This window comes from Staurois parvus, unplaced genomic scaffold (genome assembly GCF_062004578.1).
Source record: "Staurois parvus isolate SC_StPar_1 unplaced genomic scaffold, SC_StPar_1.0 ptg001078l, whole genome shotgun sequence".
Taxonomy (NCBI): Eukaryota; Metazoa; Chordata; class Amphibia; order Anura; family Ranidae; genus Staurois; species Staurois parvus.
Window position 1 is genome coordinate 110001 of NW_028318874.1, and position 21372 is coordinate 131372.

A 21372-nucleotide genomic window follows, 5' to 3' on the forward strand; every position below is an offset into this window, starting at 1 on the left:
GCAGAGGGACTACGACAAACACTGAGTGAGGTGGACTGATGATTAAATGCTGCTACAAGTTATATAGAGTCGCCTGCTCTGTGGACGGGTGGCTCACACGGGCACAGTCACGCAGGGGTTCAGGGTGCAGTGCCTGCCCCCCAACCCCCTGCCGACTCCCTTTGTGATTGGACACAGCAGGATTTTCGCAGCAGGTCTTGGCCAATGATCCATGGCCGGGACCTGCTGATCGGCTGTGTTCCATCACAGCCCAGAGCTCTGTGTTGACAAACAGCACAGAGCTCTGTACAGAGGGAACAATCTGTTTCTTCTCCCTGCAAAGCATTACACTTGTTAGGCGCACTTAACTCTTTGATCGCCCCCAGATGTTATCCCCTTCCCTGCCGCTGTCATTAGTACAGTGTATAGTATGATCACTGATTGCTGTATTAGTATCACTGGTGATATCAGCGGCAGTTAGTCAGCTGTCCCTCCCAGCCAGCGTCAGTTAGTCAGCTGTCCCTCCCAGCCAGCGTCAGTTAGTCAGGTGTCCCTCCCAGCCAGCGGCAGTTAGTCAGGTGTCCCTCCCAGCCAGCAGCAGTTAGTCAGGTGTCCCTCCCAGCCAGTGTCAGTTAGTCAGGTGTCCCTCCCAGCCAGCGGCAGTTACTCAGGTGTCCGTCCCAGCCAGTGTCAGTTAGTCAGGTGTCCTTCCCAGCCAGCGTCAGTTAGTCAGGTGTCCCTCCCAGCCAGTGTCAGTTAGTCAGGTGTCCCTCCCAGCCAGGGTCAGTTAGTCAGGTGTCCCTCCCAGCCAGCGGCAGTTAGTCAGATGTCCGTCCCAACCAGCGGCAGTTAGTTAGGTGTCCCTCCCAGCCAGCGGCAGTTAGTCAGCTGTCCCTCCCAGCCAGCGGCAGTTAGTCAGGTGTCCCTCCCAGCCAGTGTCAGTTAGTGTCAGATTGCCCGCCGCACAGTGCCACTACAAGTCGCTGATCGCCGCCATTACTAGTATAAAACAAATAAATAACAATCCCAGCCTACACCCCGCAGTCTGCAGACGCTGCAACTTCCACACGAACCAATCAATAGACACTTACTGGAATTTGTTTTTCCCGAAGACACGGAGCAGAATATTTTTGCCTCAAATTTATGAAGAAATTAGATTTTTAAATTTTTTTTGTATTGGACATGTTTGTAGCAGAAAGTAAAAAATATTGTTTGTTTTATAAATTTTCTGTCTTTTTTTATTCATATCGCAAAAAATAACCCCGCCCCCCCGCCAGAGGTGATTAAAAACCACCAAAAGAAAGTTCTATTTGGAGGGAAAAAAAAGATATAAACGTCATTTGGGTACAGCGTTGCATGACCGCGCAATTGCCAGTTAAAGTAGCGCAGTGCTGAATAGCAAATTATGGCCTGGTCAGGTGGGCCTGTCTGCCTGCCAGGGGAAGGTCAGTTGGGGGCCTCCTGGATATATACAGTATATAGCAGAGGTGTATACAGATACGTACGCTTCTTCTTCTTCTCCTTGCGCTCCTGCTTGTGCGTCAAATCTTCGAACGTTAACGCCTCGGCCTGCAGGTCTCTCATCTGCGCCAGGACAGCCGCGTCGCTCCCTCCGCTCTGCACATACGCCAACTGCAGGGCGCTGGATCAGGTGACCACACCATGTGACACAGATAGGAAAAGGAAAATTATCGGCACAGTAAAGAAGGCGGAGCTTTTGTTCATAGTAACCAATTAAATGTCGTCGTTTTTTTTTTCTGGGAGAATAAAACGCGGAACTAGTAACTTCAGTACATAATTCTGCTTTTATCTCCAACGTCCCGGCTGCAGGCCATAGAATGTACACCCAGAACGCGGATATGACCCCCCTGTGATCACAGCGCATGGCTTCCGTGTGCGTCCGCTCTCCGTGAGAAGTTGTGGTTGGACGATTCCAGAGAGGTGAAAGCTGGGAGCTGGAAACAAATTTCTCCGCCAGTCAGACTATCACTGGTCACAATGGCTCCGGCTCAGCTGCTCTCTGATTGGCTGCCCCCCTTATCAAATGGGGGGTCCCGGAGGTGAGACTCCATAGAGAGCGCCGAACGATCGGCCACAAGTCCAGAATATCGATAGAATACGTTCACCGACTTCCTCGGGGTTTTCCTGCTACAGATCCCAGGCATTCTGCTATGAATTATCCCGCTACCCTAAGGGCTTGTTTAGACGGGAGCGGTAGAAACAGGCGGTTAAATCGTGGTTTTACTGCCCCCCAAACACCCACAAAAATACAGAAATGCAGAAGGTGACAATATAACTGGACATAACATTTATAGGGAACGTGGATCCCGGGAATATCTGATTATTGATCCAGGGAATATCCAATTATTGATCCCGGGAATATCTGATTATTGATCCAGGGAATATCCGATTATTGATCCCGGGAATATCCGAATATTGATCCCGGGAATATCCGATTATTGATCCAGGGAATATCCGAATATTGATCCCGGGAATATCCGATTATTGATCCCGGGAATATCCGAATATTGATCCCGGGAATATCCGATTATTGATCCAGGGAATATCCGAATATTGATCCCGGGAATATCCGAATATTGATCCCGGGAATATCCGAATATTGATCCAGGGAATATCCGATTATTGATCCCGGGAATATCCGATTATTGATCCAGGGAATATCCGAATATTGATCCAGGGAATATCCGAATATTGATCCAGGGAATATCCGATTATTGATCCCGGGAATATCCGAATATTGATCCCGGGAATATCCGAATATTGATCCAGGGAATATCCGAATATTGATCCCGGGAATATCCGAATATTGATCCCGGGAATATCCGAATATTGATCCCGGGAATATCCGAATATTGATCCAGGGAATATCCGAATATTGATCCAGGGAATATCCGAATATTGATCCCGGGAATATCCGATTATTGATCCCGGGAATATCCGAATATTGATCCCGGGAATATCCGATTATTGATCCAGGGAATATCCGATTATTGATCCAGGGAATATCCGAATATTGATCCCGGGAATATCCGATTATTGATCCAGGGAATATCCGATTATTGATCCAGGGAATATCCGATTATTGATCCAGGGAATATCCGATTATTGATCCCGGGAATATCCGAATATTGATCCCGGGAATATCCGATTATTGATCCCGGGAATATCCGAATATTGATCCAGGGAATATCCGAATATTGATCCCGGGAATATCCGAATATTGATCCCGGGAATATCCGATTATTGATCCAGGGAATATCCGAATATTGATCCCGGGAATATCCGATTATTGATCCAGGGAATATCCGAATATTGATCCAGGGAATATCCGATTATTGATCCAGGGAATATCCGAATATTGATCCCGGGAATATCCGAATATTGATCCCAGGAATATCCGAATATTGATCCCGGGAATATCCGATTATTGATCCCGGGAATATCCGAATATTGATCCCGGGAATATCCGAATATTGATCCAGGGAATATCCGAATATTGATCCAGGGAATATCCGAATATTGATCCAGGGAATATCCGAATATTGATCCAGGGAATATCCGAATATTGATCCAGGGAATATCCGATCGCCTCTCCGGGGGTCAGGAAGGAATTGTTCCCCTGCAGGAGGAGATTGGATTGTGCTTTGCTGGGTTTTTGCCTTCCTCTGGATCTACTGTGGGTGGAGGATTGTAAGTTTTGTTTTATGGTGGAACTGGATGGACTTTTGTCTTTTTTCAGCCAGACTACATGCCAGGTACAGGGGGGGGGGTACATGCCAGGTACAGGGGGGGGGGGGGGTACATGCCAGGTACGAGGTGGGGGGGGGTACATGCATGTTGGGGTTCTTCCAATAAAGTGGGTTCGGTAATTAAGTGGCACCTCCGCTCTTCCACCTCAGCGATGGCACCCAGCGAACATCTACAACAAGCAACACAAGACTGCAGGTGACCTCATTTCCTCATTCAGATCTCCTTCCTCTCGGTAACTTGCACCCTCTACCTTCCCTCACAGTCGTGTCCTCTCCTCATACTCTGCTTCCTTCACCCCTCTTCTCCACCCCAAAATCTGTACCCATCACCCTCACTTCTGTCCTCCACTTATCACTGACCTCCATTCAGTGTCCTCCACCCCTCTCTGCCAATCACGAACACTAATAAACCCCCCAGGATGCCGAGACCCTCAAATAAATGGCACTCTGATATTACTTCCCTCAGCCTTCTGCTTCTCCTGACCTCTGTAGACCAAACTCTGGGCCTCCTTTATTTAACTGTAACGGACACCCCCATCACCCTGCGCCCTCCGGCAGCAGCCGCAACCCAACAATTTCGTTTCCATTCCTCTTCTTCCTGGAACCAGTCTACCCTTCTCCTCCCTGGATTGCCCGCTCTGTCTGCAACAGACTCACCTCTGTTCATGAGGAACTCCTTTCATCTGCTTGGTGTCACTGAAACCTGTCCTCATGAATCCGACTCTGCTTCTCCTGCTTCCCTCTCCCATGGTGGCCTTCTCTAGATTCACACCTCCAGACCCCATAGACAGAAGGGAGGGGGAGGGGGAATCCTCCTATCCCCACAGAGCACCTTTCAGGTTCTTCATTCCCTCTCGGTCCCTCTCATCATTGAAGCTCACTGAAAACGTTTATTTTCTCCAATTTCTTTAAGAATTTCTGTGATCTACCGACTTCCTGGACCGATATCAACTTTCCTTGATGACGTCTCTGCCTGGCTACCCTACTTTCTCTCTTCTGAAATCCCCACAACCATTCTCGGTGACTTTGACATCTGCTACTTCTGACCTCCTTAGTCTAACCTCCTCATTTGGCGTGAAGCAATGGACACACAATGGGAACATGCTTCTTCTCACTCCAATGGCAACACCCTTGACCTGGTAATCTCCTAGCTATGCTCTCCATCCAAGCCCTCCAACAATCCTCTCCCACTCTCTGATCACCACCTTATCAGCTTCGCTCTCTAGTTGTCCTAACTGCCTCTCCCCCCAACTGCCTACGAATGACCTGTAGAGACCTTCAACCCTTCTCCACTCCACTACTGACCACCTCCATGACCAAATCTCACCCCTGTCCTGCCCCAATCTGGCCACTGCTGACTACAACAGATCCCGGTCCTCCTCCCTGGACAAACCCACCCCCCTCACTACATATAGAATCAGGTGCAACCCCCACAACCCTGGCGAACAGATGACACCAGAAGTCTCAAAAAACATGGCCGAGCTCTCAAGCGTCTGTGACGGAAGACGAAGTCTCACAAAGACTTCCACCAATATAAATCTGTCGTCCAGAAATACATCTCTCCCCTCCACACTGCCAACAGACCTAGAATATCATTACCACCTTCTCCTCCAGATCCCATCAACTCTACTTCGTCCTCCACGGCCTCCACCCCCAACTCAGTCACTGGCCAGGAGATCGCCAATCACTTCAAAAATAAGTTCGATGCAATTTGTGATGAAATCTCCACTTTACAGATATTCCCCCCCCCCCACTTACTACCCCCAATCTACAGGTACGCTCAACACCACCCATGTTCAACCCTACTACTATAGACGAGGCTCCTAAACGTCTAATGCCCACCTAACCACGTGCCCCCTGGACCCTCTCAAATACTGCCTCAACCTCCACAACATCTCCAGAATACGCCCCTTCCTAACCAATGACACCACAAAGCTCCCAATTCACTCCCTGGTCATCTCCCGCCTTGACTACTGCAACTTCCTCCTCATTGGATGAGCTTTACATAGGCCACCCCCCCTCCAGTCCATCATGAATGCTGCTGCCAGACTCCTTACCAACCGTTCAGTGTCCTCCTCCCCTCTCTGCCAATCCCTGCACTGGCCTCCAATCAGTGTCCTCCACCCCTCTCTGCCAATCCCTGCACTGGCCTCCATTCAGTGTCCTCCACCCCTCTCTGCCAATCCCTCCACTGGCCTCCATTCAGTGTCCTCCACCCCTCTCTGCCAATCCCTGCACTGGCCTCCATTCAGTGTCCTCCACCCCCCTCTGCCAATCCCTCCACTGGCCTCCATTCAGTGTCCTCCACCCCCTCTCTGCCAGTCTATTCACTGGCCTCCATTCAGTGTCCTCCACCCCCTCTCTGCCAGTCTCTCCACTGGCCTCCATTCAGTGTCCTCCACCACTCTCTGCCAATCCCTCCACTGACCTCCATTCAGTGTCCTCCACCCCTCTCTGCCAATCCCTCCACTGGTCTCCATTCAGTGTCCTCCACCCCTCTCTGCCAATCCCTCCACTGGCCTCCATTCAGTGTCCTCCACCCCCCTCTCTACCAATCCCTCCACTGGCCTCCACTCAGTGTCCTCCACCCCTCTCTGCCAATCCCTCCACTGGCCTCCATTCAGTGTCCTCCACCCCTCCCTGCCAATCCTTCCACTGGTCTCCACTCAGTGTCCTCCACCCCCCTCTGCCAATCCCTCCACTGGCCTCCATTCAGTGTCCTCCACCCCCTCTCTGCCAGTCTATTCACTGGCCTCCATTCAGTGTCCTCCACCCCCTCTCTGCCAGTCTCTCCACTGGCCTCCATTCAGTGTCCTCCACCACTCTCTGCCAATCCCTCCACTGACCTCCATTCAGTGTCCTCCACCCCTCTCTGCCAATCCCTCCACTGGTCTCCATTCAGTGTCCTCCACCCCCCTCTGCCAATCCCTCCACTGGCCTCCATTCAGTGTCCTCCACCCCCTCTCTGCCAGTCTATTCACTGGCCTCCATTCAGTGTCCTCCACCCCCTCTCTGCCAGTCTCTCCACTGGCCTCCATTCAGTGTCCTCCACCACTCTCTGCCAATCCCTACACTGACCTCCATTCAGTGTCCTCCACCCCTCTCTGCCAATCCCTCCACTGGTCTCCATTCAGTGTCCTCCACCCCTCTCTGCCAATCCCTCCACTGGCCTCCATTCAGTGTCCTCCACCCCTCCCTGCCAATCCTTCCACTGGTCTCCACTCAGTGTCCTCCACCCCTCTCTGCCAATCCCTCCACTCACCCAACTAATTAAATTCAAAATACTAACAACTTACAAAGCCATCCACAACTCTGCCCCCCCCCCCCCGGACTTTGGGAAGGTAAAGGAAAAGTAAAGGAGCTAGGGTCTGAGTACCGACACCATGAAGGGTCAGGGTGGGAGTACCGACACCATGAAGGGTCAGGGTGGGAGTACCGACACCATGAAGGGTCAGGGTGGGAGTACCGACACCATGAAGGGTCAGGGTGGGAGTACCGACACCATGAAGGGTCAGGGTGGGAGTACCGACACCATGAAGGGTCAGGGTGGGAGTACCGACACCATGAAGGGTCAGGGTGGGAGTACCGACACCATGAAGGGTCAGGGTGGGAGTACCGACACCATGAAGGGTCAGGGTGGGAGTACCGACACCATGAAGGGTCAGGGTGGGAGTACCGACACCATGAAGGGTCAGGGTGGGAGTACCGACACCATGAAGGGTCAGGGTGGGAGTACCGACACCATGAAGGGTCAGGGTGGGAGTACCGACACCATGAAGGGTCAGGGTGGGAGGTACCGACACCATGAAGGGTCAGGGTGGGAGTACCGACACCATGAAGGGTCAGGGTGGGAGTACGGACACCATGAAGGGTCAGGGTGGGAGTACGGACGACATGAAGGGTCAGGGTGGGAGTACGGATGCCATAAAGGGTCAGGGTGGGCACACCAATGCCATGAAGGGTCAGGGTAGGAGTACCAATGCCATGAAAGGTCAGGGTAGGAGTACCGATGCCATGAAGGGTCAGGGTGGGCGCACCGATGCCATGAAGGGTCAGGGTGGCGCACCGATGTCCATGAAGGGTCAGGGTGGGCGCACCGATGCCATGAAGGGTCAGGGTGGGCGCACCGATGCCATGAAGGGTCAGGGTGGGCGCACCGATGCCATGAAGGGTCAGGTGGGCGCACCGATGCCATGAAGGGTCAGGGTGGGCGCACCGATGCCATGAGGGTCAGGTGGGCGCACCGATGCCATGAAGGGTCAGGGTGGGCGCACCGATGCCATGAAGGGTCAGGGTGGGCGCACCAATGCCATGAAGGGTCAGGATGGGCGCACTAATGCCATGAAGGGTCAGGGGGCGCACTAATGCCATGAAGGGTCAGGGTGGCGCACCGATGCCATGAAGGGGTCAGGGTGGGCGCACCGATGCCATGAAGGGTCAGGGTGGGAAGTACGGATGCCATGAAGGGTCAGGGTGGGAGTACGGATGCCATGAAGGGTCAGGGTGGGAGTACGGATGACATGAAGGGTCAGGGTGGGAGTATGGATGACATGAAGGGTCAGGGTGGGAGTACGGATGACATGAAGGGTCAGGGTGGGAGTACGGATGCCATGAAGGGTCAGGGTGGGAGTACGGATGCCATGAAGGGTCAGGGTGGGTGTACGGATGCCATGAAGGGTCAGGGTGGGAGTACGGATGCCATGAAGGGTCAGGGTGGGGAGTACTGACGCCATGAAGGGTCAGGGTGGGAGTACCGACGCCATGAAGGGTCAGGGTGGGAGTACGGGTGCCATGAAGGGTCAGGGTGGGAGTACGGATGCCATGAAGGGTCAGGGGTGGGAGTACGGATGCCATGAAGGGTCAGGGTGGGGAGTACGGATGCCATGAAGGGTCAGGGTGGGAGTACGGATGCCATGAAGGGTCAGGGTGGGAGTACGGATGCCATGAAGGGTCAGGGTGGGAGTACCTGATCTCGGAGGACAGGCTGCTCCCGCGTAGAGGAAATGGCATGAAGGTCAGAGGTGGTTTTCTTCTTCTCGGGTTGCTCTTTCGGCCCTTTCTCCGATTTGGCCCTGTAATGACATAGGAGCGATAATAATTCCATAGCGTTCCATTATGGCCGCCATGATAGACACATAGATGCTGCCACTCATGACTTGTTCTGAATGTTACTAATCCTCTGACTGCCATACTCATCCTCCATCTCCAGTTCTTAGTGAGTCACTCTCCGAGAAGAAGAATCTGGATGTTGTGTCTTCTACACGTCTTCCAGGTCAGTGACTGATCAAGTAATGAAGACAGAGGATGAGCATGTCAATGGGGAACATCTAAAACAAAGTCCACAGATTTGGAGACCTGGAATAGACAGCGGCTATCAGAACCGGATACCAAGTAATAGTTGGTAGGTGATTGGCTGACACCAGGTCACCTGAACACGGTACCTGGTCTCCGATTGGATGAGAGTGACTTGGTCTTTTAAAGCATCCAGAGCCAGTTGGTTCTTCTCTTCTTGGGCCTTCAGCTCCAGCAGCATCTGCTCTATATGGCTGGTGGAAGTGCCGGAGCTGGCCACCTCGGCGAGGCGGTGTCGGATCTCTGTGTGGGGGAGGAAGGCAGATTATTCTGTATTCATCGACAGGCAGACAGGACACGTCATCTTCTACTGTAATAAAGAATCGTTCCCACCACCATCCTAACCTCGGCCATGAGGAAAGGTCTCCGAGATTGGACCTTCACCCTGATTACACGTTGCCTTGCATCCTAGGCTCCTCCCACAAATCGGGCTTTTGTCCTTTGTCTACATTTTGTTTTCAACTAAAGTTCTGCCCCCCCCCCCCAAGCATGTCATTCACCTAGGATGGCGATGGACTTGCCCTGTGCCCCCCCTGGCTCCTGGGACGTGTACATCACATATCCCAGAAGGCTTAGACTTTCACTAAGAGAGGAGGGGAGGGGGAGGGGCGAGACATGTCATGGGAGAGCTGAACACGGAAGAACCCGGCAGCTTCCTGGTGACATCACAAAAGAAAATGGCGGCACCGGAGTGACTGGGGGCAGAAGAGAAGTGGAGGTCAGTAGGACAACGCTGGATCTGCTGGGCAGGTGACTACCTCAACAGTGCAGGACTACCAACAAGGTAAACGGGGGGTAACATTAAAAAAAAAAAAAAAAAGGAAGGGGGGGGGGGACATTGTGAAGATCCGCTTACAGTTTGAAATCTGCTGAGTCAATAGAGAGTAAACAATAACTTGACCTTCTGACATATTTGGCCCATGTCAGGCATGATAATGGAGGGCCACATAAGATACGGAGTCAGGAAATATCTTCATCACAGAAACTGATGGAAGTAGAAGGGTTACCCCCACGTGGGAGGGGCTGAGAAACCAAACAATAAGTCACCTGCATGGATGGGAAGCTGAGGAGGACGAAATCTACACTAGGAGTGAGCCAGATCCAAAGACTACCTTCCTTCCAATGCTGACTACCTGGAGTCCTGATCATGGAGGGAATGGTGGACCAGCTATAACAGGAGCCGAGTGACTCCCAGTGTTCCCGTACTGCCTGCATACTGTGTGCATTCATGGAGGAAGGGTGTCAGTGTGAGCGTGTGTATGTGTGTACATATGTATATATGTATGTATGTATGTATATATGTGTGTATATGTATGTATGTGTGTATGTATATATGTGCATGTATGTATGTGTGTGTGTGTGTGTGTGTATATATGTGCATGTATGTATGTGTATGTGTGTACATATGTATGTATGTATGTATATATGTGTGTATATGTATGTATGTGTGTGTGTATGTATATGTGCATGTATGTATGTGTGTGTGTGTGTGTGTGTGTATATATATGTGCATGTATGTATGTATATATATGTATGTAAGTATGTATATATGTGTGTATTATATATGTGCATGTATGTATGTATGTATATATGTATGTATGTATATATGTATGTATGTGTGTGTGTGTGTATGTATATATGTGCATGTATGTATGTATGTATGTGTGTGTGTGTATGTATATATGTGCATGTATGTATGTATGTATGTATATATGTATGTATGTATATATGTATATATGTGTGTACATGTATGTATGTGTGTGTGTATGTATATGTATGTATGTATGTGTGTGTGTGTATGTATATATGTGCATGTATGTATGTATGTGTGTATGTATGTATGTGTGTATATATGTGCATGTATGTATGTATGTATGTATGTATATATGTATGTATGTATATATGTGTGTATGTATGTATGTGTGTGTGTATGTATATGTATGTATGTATGTATATGTGTGACACTCCGTAGGTCCTTTATTGTTTTCCTACAACTGTACACAGGCCCGGACGGGGCATTTTGGACTGAGCAGCCCTAAGCTCGGGGATGCTTTCCTCGGAGTCCGGTGGCCCGGTCCCAGGAGCGACCTTTGCGACCCTGGTAGTTCCGCCACTAGTGTCAGCAGGTTTTTATTTTTTACAACTTTACATTTTATTTTTTTTTTTTTATTTTTTCGTAGGAGCCCCATTGGGGGGTTTTGGTGAGAGAGAGAGAGGAAGAAGAAGGGGGGGAGAGAAGACACAAGGCCGCCGGGGCAGACACGGGAGGAGGGGGGGGCAGAACCAGCTTTCTCTCTCCTCTCCCATTTGTGGTGGGGGCTGGGGGGGGACTGTCAGCACTGGGGACAGTCTATCCTGACAGAACTCGGTGGCAGTGCCATAGAAGATGAGGGGGGCCAGCCACGGGGGGGCAGGATGCAGGAGTCCACAGCAGCAGGAGATGAGAGGGGGGGCCAGCATACAGGATCCCACAGCAGCAGGAAATGAGGGGGGGGGGCCACATACAGGATCCTACTGCAGCAGGAAATGAGGGGGGGGCCAGCCGTGGGGGGGGGGGGGTGGCAGCATACAGTAGCCCACAGCAGCAGGAGATGAGGGGGGGCCAGGACACAGGAGCCCACAGCAGCAGGAGATGAGGGGGGGGGGCAGCTGTAGAGGGGCATGTTACAGGAGCCTACGGCAGCAGGAGATGAGGGGGGGCCAGCCGCGGGGGGGGCAGCATACAGGAGCCCACAGGAGCAGGAGATGAGGGGGGGGGCCAGCCGCGGGGGGGCAGGATACAGGAGCCCACAGCAGCAGGATATGAGGGGGGGGGCCAGCCACGGGGGGGCAGGATACAGGAGCCCACAGCAGCAGGATATGAGGGGGGCCAGCTGCGGGGGGGCAGGATACAGGAGCCCACAGCAGCAGGAGATGAGGGGGGGGCAGCTGTAGGGGGGCATGATACAGGAGCCTACGGCAGCAGGAGATGAAGGGGGGGTCAGCTGTAGGGGCGCATGATACAGGAGCCCACGGCAGTAGGAGATGAGGGGGGGCCAGCCGTGGGGGGAGCATACAGGAGCCCACGGCAGCAGATGAGGGGGGGCCAGCTGTAGGGGGGCATGATACAGGAGCCTACGGCAGCAGGAGATGAGGGGGGGCCAGCCGCGGGGGAAGCATACAGGAGCCCACGGCAGCAGGAGATGAGGGGGGGGGGCCAGCTTTGGGGGGCATGATACAGGAGCCTACGGCAGCAGGAGATGAGGGGGGGTCAGCTGTAGGGGGGCATGATACAGGAGCCTACGGCAGCAGGAGAGGAGGGGGGGGGCAGCTGTAGGGGGGCATGATACAGGAGCCTACGGCAGCAGGAGATGAGGGGGGGCCAGCTGTGGGGGGCATGATACAGGAGCCTACGGCAGCAGGAGATGAGGGGGGGGGCCAGCTGTAGGGGGGCATGATACAGGAGCCTACGGCAGCAGGAGATGAGGGGGGGCCAGCTGTAGGGGGGCATGATACAGGAGCCTACGGCAGCAGGAGATGAGGGGGGGGCCAGCTGTAGGGGGGCATGATACAGGAGCCTACGGCAGCAGGAGATGAGGGGGGGCCAGCTGTAGGGGGGCATGATACAGGAGCCTACGGCAGCAGGAGATGAGGGGGGGCCAGCTGTAGGGGGGCATGATACAGGAGCCTACGGCAGCAGGAGATGAGGGGGGGCCAGCTGTGGGGGGCATGATACAGGAGCCCACGGCAGCAGGAGATGAGGGGGGGCCAGCTGTGGGGGGCATGATACAGGAGCCCACGGCAGCAGGAGATGAGGGGTGGCCAGCCGTGGGGGGAGCATACAGGAACCCACGGCAGCAGGAGATGGATCAGAGGGACGGCCGGGCGGCACATAGAGGAACCGGTCCACACATTTCTCTGCTGCCGCCACTGAATGCCTGCAGGAGGGAGAGGTGGAGAAGCATTCAGTGGCGGCAGGAGGAAATGCGCGGACCGGATCCTCTATGTGCCGCCCCTCCGATCCAGGTGGTCCCGGCCTGTAAGAGATTTCCAGCAAAGAGAATCGCGATCAGGAACGTGCACCGGAAGAGCTGCCGGTTATGCGCATGCGCGCAGGAATGCACAATCGCGCACATGCATGCACACGCACGGCGAAGATTGCCGCCAGACGGGCTATTTAAAGAGGGCCTCTGCTCTGGTTCAGTGCTGAGTGGTCTTCAGCTCCCCCCGTGTTCTGCTTGTTCCGTACAAATCCTTGTTCCTGACCCGATTCTGATTACTCTCCTCCTCCTGGCTCCTGACTTCGGCTTTTCCTTCTGATTCTGTACTGCGCTGCCCGACTGTTGATGACCCCAGCTATCCTATGACCCCGCTCCTGTCCTGTGTCCTGGCTACCTACCTTGCTCTGCTGCACATCGGGCATTACACAGAACCTGCCCTGTCTGCTACTACGGTGCCCAAATCAGAGGATCATCAGCCTACCAAGGTCATCATCTGCAAGAGCCGCAAGCAACAACCACTGGCGCTCTTGTCCCCCTGGTCCCCAGACTCCCTCTGTTCCAACCTCAGCGGGGTCAGGGCTAGTGACACAAGTGAGGCCGACCTCGTCATTTCAGTCTCCTATCAGGTACGTGACACGGCCCTCCAGGCAAATGCCCGATGTGCCCTGTGGCCAGTCCAGGCCTGGCTGTACATTGTATCTGCAGCACATTAATAGAATACAAGATTTTCGCTTCGATGAAAAGATACAAGAAAAGCTGCGATTTGGGTCTCACCTTCCCTCTGCATTTCCAGCGCCTGGTTCCTGGCCTGGATATCAGCCAGCTGTCGGTCATGAGCTTCCGCCATCTCCAGCATGCGGTCCCGGAACTCCTGGTCCCACTGAGAATAAAGACCGGACTCCCCCTATAGGACAACAAAGCAGGGTCAGGGATCGGGAGGACCCAAAGAGGCCCTGTCACCGGACCACTCAGGCCACCGGACCACTCAGGCCACCGGACCACTCAGGCCACCGGACCACTCAGGCCACCGGACCACTCAGGCCACCAGACCACTCAGGCCACCAGACCACTCAGGCCACCAGACCACTCAGGCCACCAGACCACTCAGGCCACCAGACCACTCAGGCCACCAGACCACTCGTGCCACCAGACCACTCGTGTCACCAGACCACTCGTGCCACCAGACCACTCGTGTCACCAGACCACTCGTGCCACCAGACCACTCGTGTCACCAGACCACTCGTGTCACCAGACCACTCATGTCACCAGACCACTCAGGCCACCGGACCACTCAGGCCACCAGACCACTCGTGTCACCAGACCACTCGTGCCACCAGACCACTCGTGTCACCAGACCACTCGTGTCACCAGACCACTCAGGCCACCGGACCACTCATGTCACCAGACCACTCATGCCACCAGCAATCTCCCTATAGGATTATATGTACATTGAATGCTTTTTATACATAAAAGTAAACTCCTCCCTCCTATAGACACCCAAAACGACCTGAGAATGCTCCTGGGTGTCGCCATGTTGAATGTGATGTCAGCAGCCCCAGCGGACTCAACGCTCTCACTAGAGGGACACGTTCTGGTATTTCCCCTTCACTCCACCCCAGTGGATATATAGAAGGTTGTGTAGGATGGATACGGGATGGCTGGAGGAGCTGGGCCAGCACAGGCAGTAATTATACACAGTGGGGGGGCCCAAAGTATACAGACCACGTGGGTGTGCTTTGCATACCAAATGTCCGCCATTGGTAACGTCCGCCGTGGGACAATATCTCTGTATCCACTATTGACGTATGGCGCCGTGTATACTGCCCCGCCTACAATGACATCATATCTACAGCCGGAATGTTCCGTCGGCATTTGGTGGTGATGACATCATATCTACAGCCAGAATGTTCCGTCGGCATTTGGTGGTGATGACATCATATCTACAGCCGGAATGTTCCGTCGGCATTTGGTGGTGATGACATCATATCTACCGGAATGTTCCAGCAGAATTTGGTGGTGATGACATCATATCTACAGCCGGAATGTTCCGTCGGCATTTGGTGGTGATGACATCATATCTACAGCCGGAATGTTCCGTCGGCATTTGGTGGTGATTGTCTTTGTGTCACTATAAAAATATTTTCTAGTGCTGTACGATGGAAGCCCCTCCCCCCTCCTCCGCCCCCCCCCCCCATGTGCTCATCATTACCTGAAAGGAGCGCAGCGTGGGGACAGAGACTTCCAGAGATTTCCGCAGCTTCTGGAACTGGAAGAGAAGTAGAAATGTCAGGGATCAGGAGTGTGCAGTCTGGTCTGCGGGTGACAACATCCCCATCACTTCCTACACGACGCTGATCAATGAAGAGGAACATCCCTCTCCCTGTCAGCAGGGACCCCCCGTGATCCTCATCCCGCCACCACGGACCCCCCGTGATCCTCATCCCGCCACCACTGACCCCCCGTGATCCTCATCCCGCCACCACGGACCCCCCATGATCCTCATCCCGCCACCACGGACCCCCCGTGATCCTCATCCCGCCACCACGGACCCCCCGTGATCCTCATCCCGCCACCACGGACCCCCCGTGATCCTCATCCCGCCACCACGGACCCCCCGTGATCTTCATCCCGCCACCACGGACCCCCCGTGATCCTCATCCCGCCACCACGGATCCCCCGTGATCTTCATCCCGCCACCACGGACCCCCCGTGATCTTCATCCCGCCACCACGGACCACCCGTGATCTTCATCCCGCCACCACGGACCCCCCGTGATCCTCATCCCGCCACCGCGGACCCCCCCTGATCCTCATCCCGCCACCACAGACATCCCGTGATCCTCATTCCGCCACCGCGGACCCCCTGTGGTCCTCATCCCGCCACCGCGGACCCCCCTGTGGTCCTCAATCCGCCACCGCGGACCCCCCTGTGGTCCTCAATCCGCCACCGCGGACCCCCCTGTGGTCCTCAATCCGCCACCGCGGACCCCCCTGTGGTCCTCAATCCGCCACCGCGGACCCCCCTGTGGTCCTCAATCCGCCACCGCGGACCCCCCTGTGGTCCTCAATCCGCCACCGCGGACCCCCCTGTGGTCCTCATTCTATCACCACAGACCCCTTTGATCCTCATCCCTCCACCACGGACCCCCTGTGATCCTCATCCCTCCACCACGGACCCCCTGTGATCCTCATCCCACATAGAGAGGACCGGAGAGACGACTTGCTGGGTTATACCTTTTTATTACAGTGACTGCCTGGTTTCTGGCCTAGGCTACAATGATGTCACACATCCCAGGAGACTGCAGGAGAGGAGGAGGGGCTTTCTCAGCTAAGCACACCCTCCTGCCTACATGCCTGACCTAAGGACAGATGGATTCCAGGAAGTAAATGCTACAGGAGTTATCTGCCCTTACTCAAGATGGCTGACACTAGAAATGCTAGGGGAGGGGTTTGTCACGGATTCCCCACACACCACGCCCACAGCGACTAGCTAACCGAGGTGCGGCTGTGACTTGGGGTAAGAGGGAATAAAGGGGACTGAACTCTGATATATAAACCGTATATAAGATCAGCCGTGATATCCTTCCACAGCTGCACTACCTCTGCCCACCACCGGGGGGAGACTCCACTCCAATCCAGAGGGCTGACCACACACTGGCAGATACAAATCTTACATACAATCTGGTGCACTGATTAGAGGGGAGGAGCAGCTTAGTAATCACACCTTTCTAGAGTCCCTACAGCTATCCTACAGCTTGAACCCCGATGTTATCACCCTTCCACTGTCCACCCCCCCACACCAGACACACCCCTCCCCCACACACCCCCCGCACCAGACACACCACAAACAGTAGCCTGCCACCACCCAACAGTTTAACCGCAGAACGGTCTGCTGGGACACCCCACACACACACAAACTGAATGGGTGTGACCCGAGCCTTAGAACATCCCCCCCTCCCCCCCACAAAAAATGCATTATATTGCAGCTTATCAGTCCTTAAATGTGGCGGCTGCATTCGTTTTCTTTATTTAGACTTCACTTCCCTTTTATTCTCACCTGGAGATCCTGCCAGAAACACACTTCCTGTCCCAGGGTGACAACGCTCGTTGTATTGTATCAATGGGGAAGGAGCGTTGTCACCCTAGGCTGCTCTCCTGATCTGGACTACAAACACCTCCCCCTCTCCTCATCTCTGGTATGTGGGGGGGGGGGGGGGGACCGGAAAGACAAACTATCAGCAGATTAAACTTTGTCTCTAAAGTGGAACTCCAACCACAAAATACTGATAACATTTTAGTTGAAGCCGAGTTTTTCAGACGTTGATTGCAGCGTTGTCACCGTCCGCCATCTGCCCCGCCCCCAAATCCGCAGCACCGATTTATTGTTGGGATGTGAGAGGCAGCGGACAGAACTACAACCCCCCTCCCCCATCCACCCACCTCCTCGGTGAGGCTCCTCAATGCCTTGCTGTCACAGACGCCCTCCGGCGCTCCATCGTACCCCCCCACCAGGCGCAGCTCTCTCTCGTTCAGTCGGGTTTCTCGCGCTCTCAGACGGGCGACGCTCTCTCGTGTCTATGGAAGGGAAGAAGCGGTGTCAGTGCTGTTCAGCCAGGGTGCAGATTGTTTATCTGTCTCATCGATAGTTTGTTGCAATTTATCTCCTATGATACAACCCCCCCCCCAATATATGTGGTTGCTTCTGATTGGCTGACCCCCTTTATTACCGTGAAGTCGGGTGTGTCGGCCTGTCGCGGCAGCGGGGTGTGGCCCCTGGAGCTGACATAGCGGGAGCGCAGTACAGCGGGGTCCCCGATCTGGCTCCCGATGCAGAACTTCTGGCGGTGCTTCTCCAGCAGAGACGGGGAGCGGAACATCATGTTGCAGTTGTGGCACCGGAGACCCCCGAGATCCACCATGGCTGCCGGGGCACCGGCTCTCTATCCCCACCTGGAGGACAAAGCAGAGAATGCCACACAGTCAGCTGTCTTCCACCACTGAGAATGCCGCTTCCCTGGCTGCTAGGCTCATCCTCTGGCTGCCGACTTTCCTGAACCGTGTATAGTTCCGGGTCGGTTCAGAAGCCGGAGGAGCAACATGACAGGCAGCATTTCCAGACAGAGATGGCAGCTGCCGCTCTCATGGCAAGTGCAGGGGCAGTGCGGGGGTGGTGTGGGGGCAGTGCAGAGGCAGTGCGGGGGCGGTGCGGGGGCGGTGTGGGGGCGGTGCGGGGGTGGTGTGGGGGCGGTGCGGGGGCGGTGTGGGGACGGTGCGGGGGCGGGGCGGGGGTAGTGTGGGGGCGGGGCGGGGGTAGTGTGGGGGCGGGGCGGGGGTAGTGTGGGGGCGGGGGTAGTGTGGGGGCGGTGTGGGGGGCAGTGTGGGGGCGGTGCGGGGGCAGTGTGGGGGCGGTGCGGGGGTAGTGTGGGGGCGGTGCGGGGGTAGTGTGGGAGCAGTGCGGGGGGCAGTGTGGGGGCAGTGCGGGGGCAGTGTGGGGGCGGTGCGGGGGTAGTGTGGGAGCAGTGCGGGGGGCAGTGTGGGGGCAGTGCGGGGGGCGGTGCGGGGGTAGTCTGGGGGCGGTGCGGGGGTAGTCTGGGGGCGGTGCGGGGGTAGTCTGGGGGTGGTGTGGGGGTAGTCTGGGGGTGGTGCGGGGGTCGTGCGGGGGTAGTGTGGGGGCTGTGCGGGGGTAGTGTGGGGGCTGTGCGGGGGCGGTGTGGGGGTAGTCTGGGGGTGGTGTGGGGGTCGTGCGAGGGTGGTGCGGGGGCGGTGCGGGGGTAGTGCGGGGGCTGAACTGAAGATGCCGGCTGCCTGGCTGCCATGGCGCTCCTCTGGATCGCTCAGCAGTCAGGCAGACGGGTTTCTGATCGGCATGTAGATGGGAACAGGAATGCAGCAAGGAAGAGGATCGCCATGACGGCAGTGTATCCAGAAGCCCCGCCCCTTCATGGATCATAATGATAGGAAGCAGAAGAAATGGTTGGGGGCGGGGTCACAGACACGGGCAATGTGGATTGCCTGGCTGTCATGCTGATCCTCTAGTTTCAGTGGCTTTCAGCTGGATAAACATGCATATACGGGTCTCCTGATCTGTGTGGAGAAGCCGGGGGATGGATATGACAGCCGGCATGGATGGAAGGAGGTCAGCACCTGGCAGCCCCCCCCCCCCCACGATAGATGGATGGGAGGAGACTTCCAGGGACACCCAGAGACCCTCCAGAAACACCTCGAGACCCTCCAGGGACACCCAGAGACCCTCCAGGGACACCCAGAGACCCTCCAGGGACACCCCGAGACCCTCCAGGGACACCCCGAGACCCTCCAGGGACACCCCGAGACCCTCCAGGGACACCCCGAGACCCTCCAGGGACACCCAGAGACCTTCCAGGGACACCCCGAGACCCTCCAGGGACACTCGAGACCCTCCAGGGACCCCCAGAGACCCTCCAGGGACCCCCAGAGACCCTCCAGGGACACCCAGAGACCCTCCAGGGACACCCTGAGACCCTCCAGGGACACCCAGAGACCTTCCAGGGACACCCCGAGACCCTCCAGGGACACTCGAGACCCTCCAGGGACCCCCAGAGACCCTCCAGGGACACCCCGAGAACTTCCAGGGACACCCAGAGAACTTCCAGGGACACCCAGAGACCCTCCAGGGACACCCCGAGAACTTCCAGGGACACCCAGAGACCCTCCAGGGACACCCCGAGACCCTCCAGGGACACCCAAAGTCCCTCCAGAAACCCCCCCAGACCCTCCAGGGACACCCAAAGTCCCTCCAGGGACACCCCGAGACCTTCCAGGGACACCCAGAGACCTTCCAGGGACACCCAGAGACCTTCCAGGGACACCCAGAGACCCTCCAGGGACACCGGCACTCACCCCGCTTCTCCGCCTGAAGTTTGCTGGAAGCGTCTCTGGTTTCCGAGGAGACGGCGGGAGGGGGCGGGGCCGGAGTCTGAGGACGTGCAGAGTTCAAGAAGTCCAGGGCGGGAGGTGGAGTCAGCCCGAAACTTTCCGCCAATGGGAGGAAAGACCCCGCCCTATACAAGGAGGACCACGCCCCGTACCTGGAAGAAACACTGTACCTGGAAAAGACCCCGCCTCGTACCCGGAGAAGACCCCGCCCCGTACCAGGAGAAGACCCCGCCCCTTACAAGGAGAAGACCCCCGCCCCGTACCTGGAGCAGACCCCGCCCCGTACCTGGAGGAGACCCCGCCCCGTACCTGGAAAAGACCCCGCCCCGTACCAGAAGACCCCGCCCCGTACCAGGAGAAGACCCCGCCCCTTACCAGTAGAAGACCCCCGCCCCGTACCTGGAGAAGACCCCGCCCCGTACCAGGAGAAGACCCCGCCCCGTACCAGAAGAAGACCCCGCCCCGTACCAGAAGAAGACCCCCGCCCCGTACCAGAAGACCCCGCCCCTTACCAGAAGACCCCGCCCCGTACACGAAGACCCCGCCCCGTACACGAAGACCCCGCCCCGTACCTGGAGAAGACCCCGCCCCGTACCTGGAGAAGACCCCGCCCCGTACACGGAGACCCCTTCTCCCTCCATCACCAGGACACTTTTCTCCTATTCAGCACTGCGCTACTTCACCTGGTGATTGTGCAGTGCTGTACCCGGATGACATTTCTATCATTCCTATTGGCGGGATTGGATCACCTCTGGGGGGGGGGAAGGGGGAGTATTTTGATGTTCACCCCCCCCCCCCATCCTTCATACATGTAGCTCAGTGTTGGGTAACAAGCGTCCCGCGAAGTGTCTTCATCGTTTGTGAGATCGTCGTCCAATCCGTGGGCTGTACACCGCCATTTATATATACAGGTGATGGTGGTTGTAGTGCGGCGGGCGATCTGACACCACCAGTGACACCAATACAGCGATCAGTGATAATACTATGCAGTGTACTAATGACTCCGGCTGGGAGGGGGGACCTGTGAGGCTCAGCAGCGATTTTGTGTCCCTCTGAGCCGGGTTCACGCTGATGCGCTACGGTACATCGCATGTGACCAGCGACCGTCCCGAATTCCTGCGCGTGTGACCGTCAAACGCCCCACATTCCTGCGCATGTGACCAGCGACCGTCCCGAATTCCTGCGCATGTGACCAGCGACCGTCCCGAATTCCTGCGCATGTGATTGGCAACCGCCCCGCATTCCTGCGCATGTGATTGGCAACCGCCCCGCATTCCTGCGCATGTGATTGGCAACCGCCCCGCATTCCTGCGCATGTGATTGGCAACCGCCCTGCATTCCTGCGCATGTGATTGGCAACCGCCCCGCATTCCTGCG

General features: G+C 55.7%; 1 protein-coding gene across 1 annotated transcript in view; it reads right to left on the reverse strand.

Annotated features, from left to right (window-relative positions):
• The window catches only part of LOC149440518 (coiled-coil domain-containing protein 17-like), a 44679-nt gene extending 24653 nt beyond the window's left edge, over positions 1 to 20026 (reverse strand). Inside the window, 9 exon segments of the mRNA XM_089658505.1 lie at positions 1485 to 1621; positions 8716 to 8787; positions 8789 to 8821; positions 9191 to 9344; positions 13856 to 13985; positions 15291 to 15347; positions 17521 to 17655; positions 17808 to 18030; positions 19960 to 20026. Of these exon segments, the coding sequence (XP_089514631.1) occupies positions 1485 to 1621; positions 8716 to 8787; positions 8789 to 8821; positions 9191 to 9344; positions 13856 to 13985; positions 15291 to 15347; positions 17521 to 17655; positions 17808 to 17999 (910 nt within the window). The 5' untranslated portion in view covers positions 18000 to 18030; positions 19960 to 20026.
• Positions 20027 to 21372: the final 1346 nt, after the last annotated feature.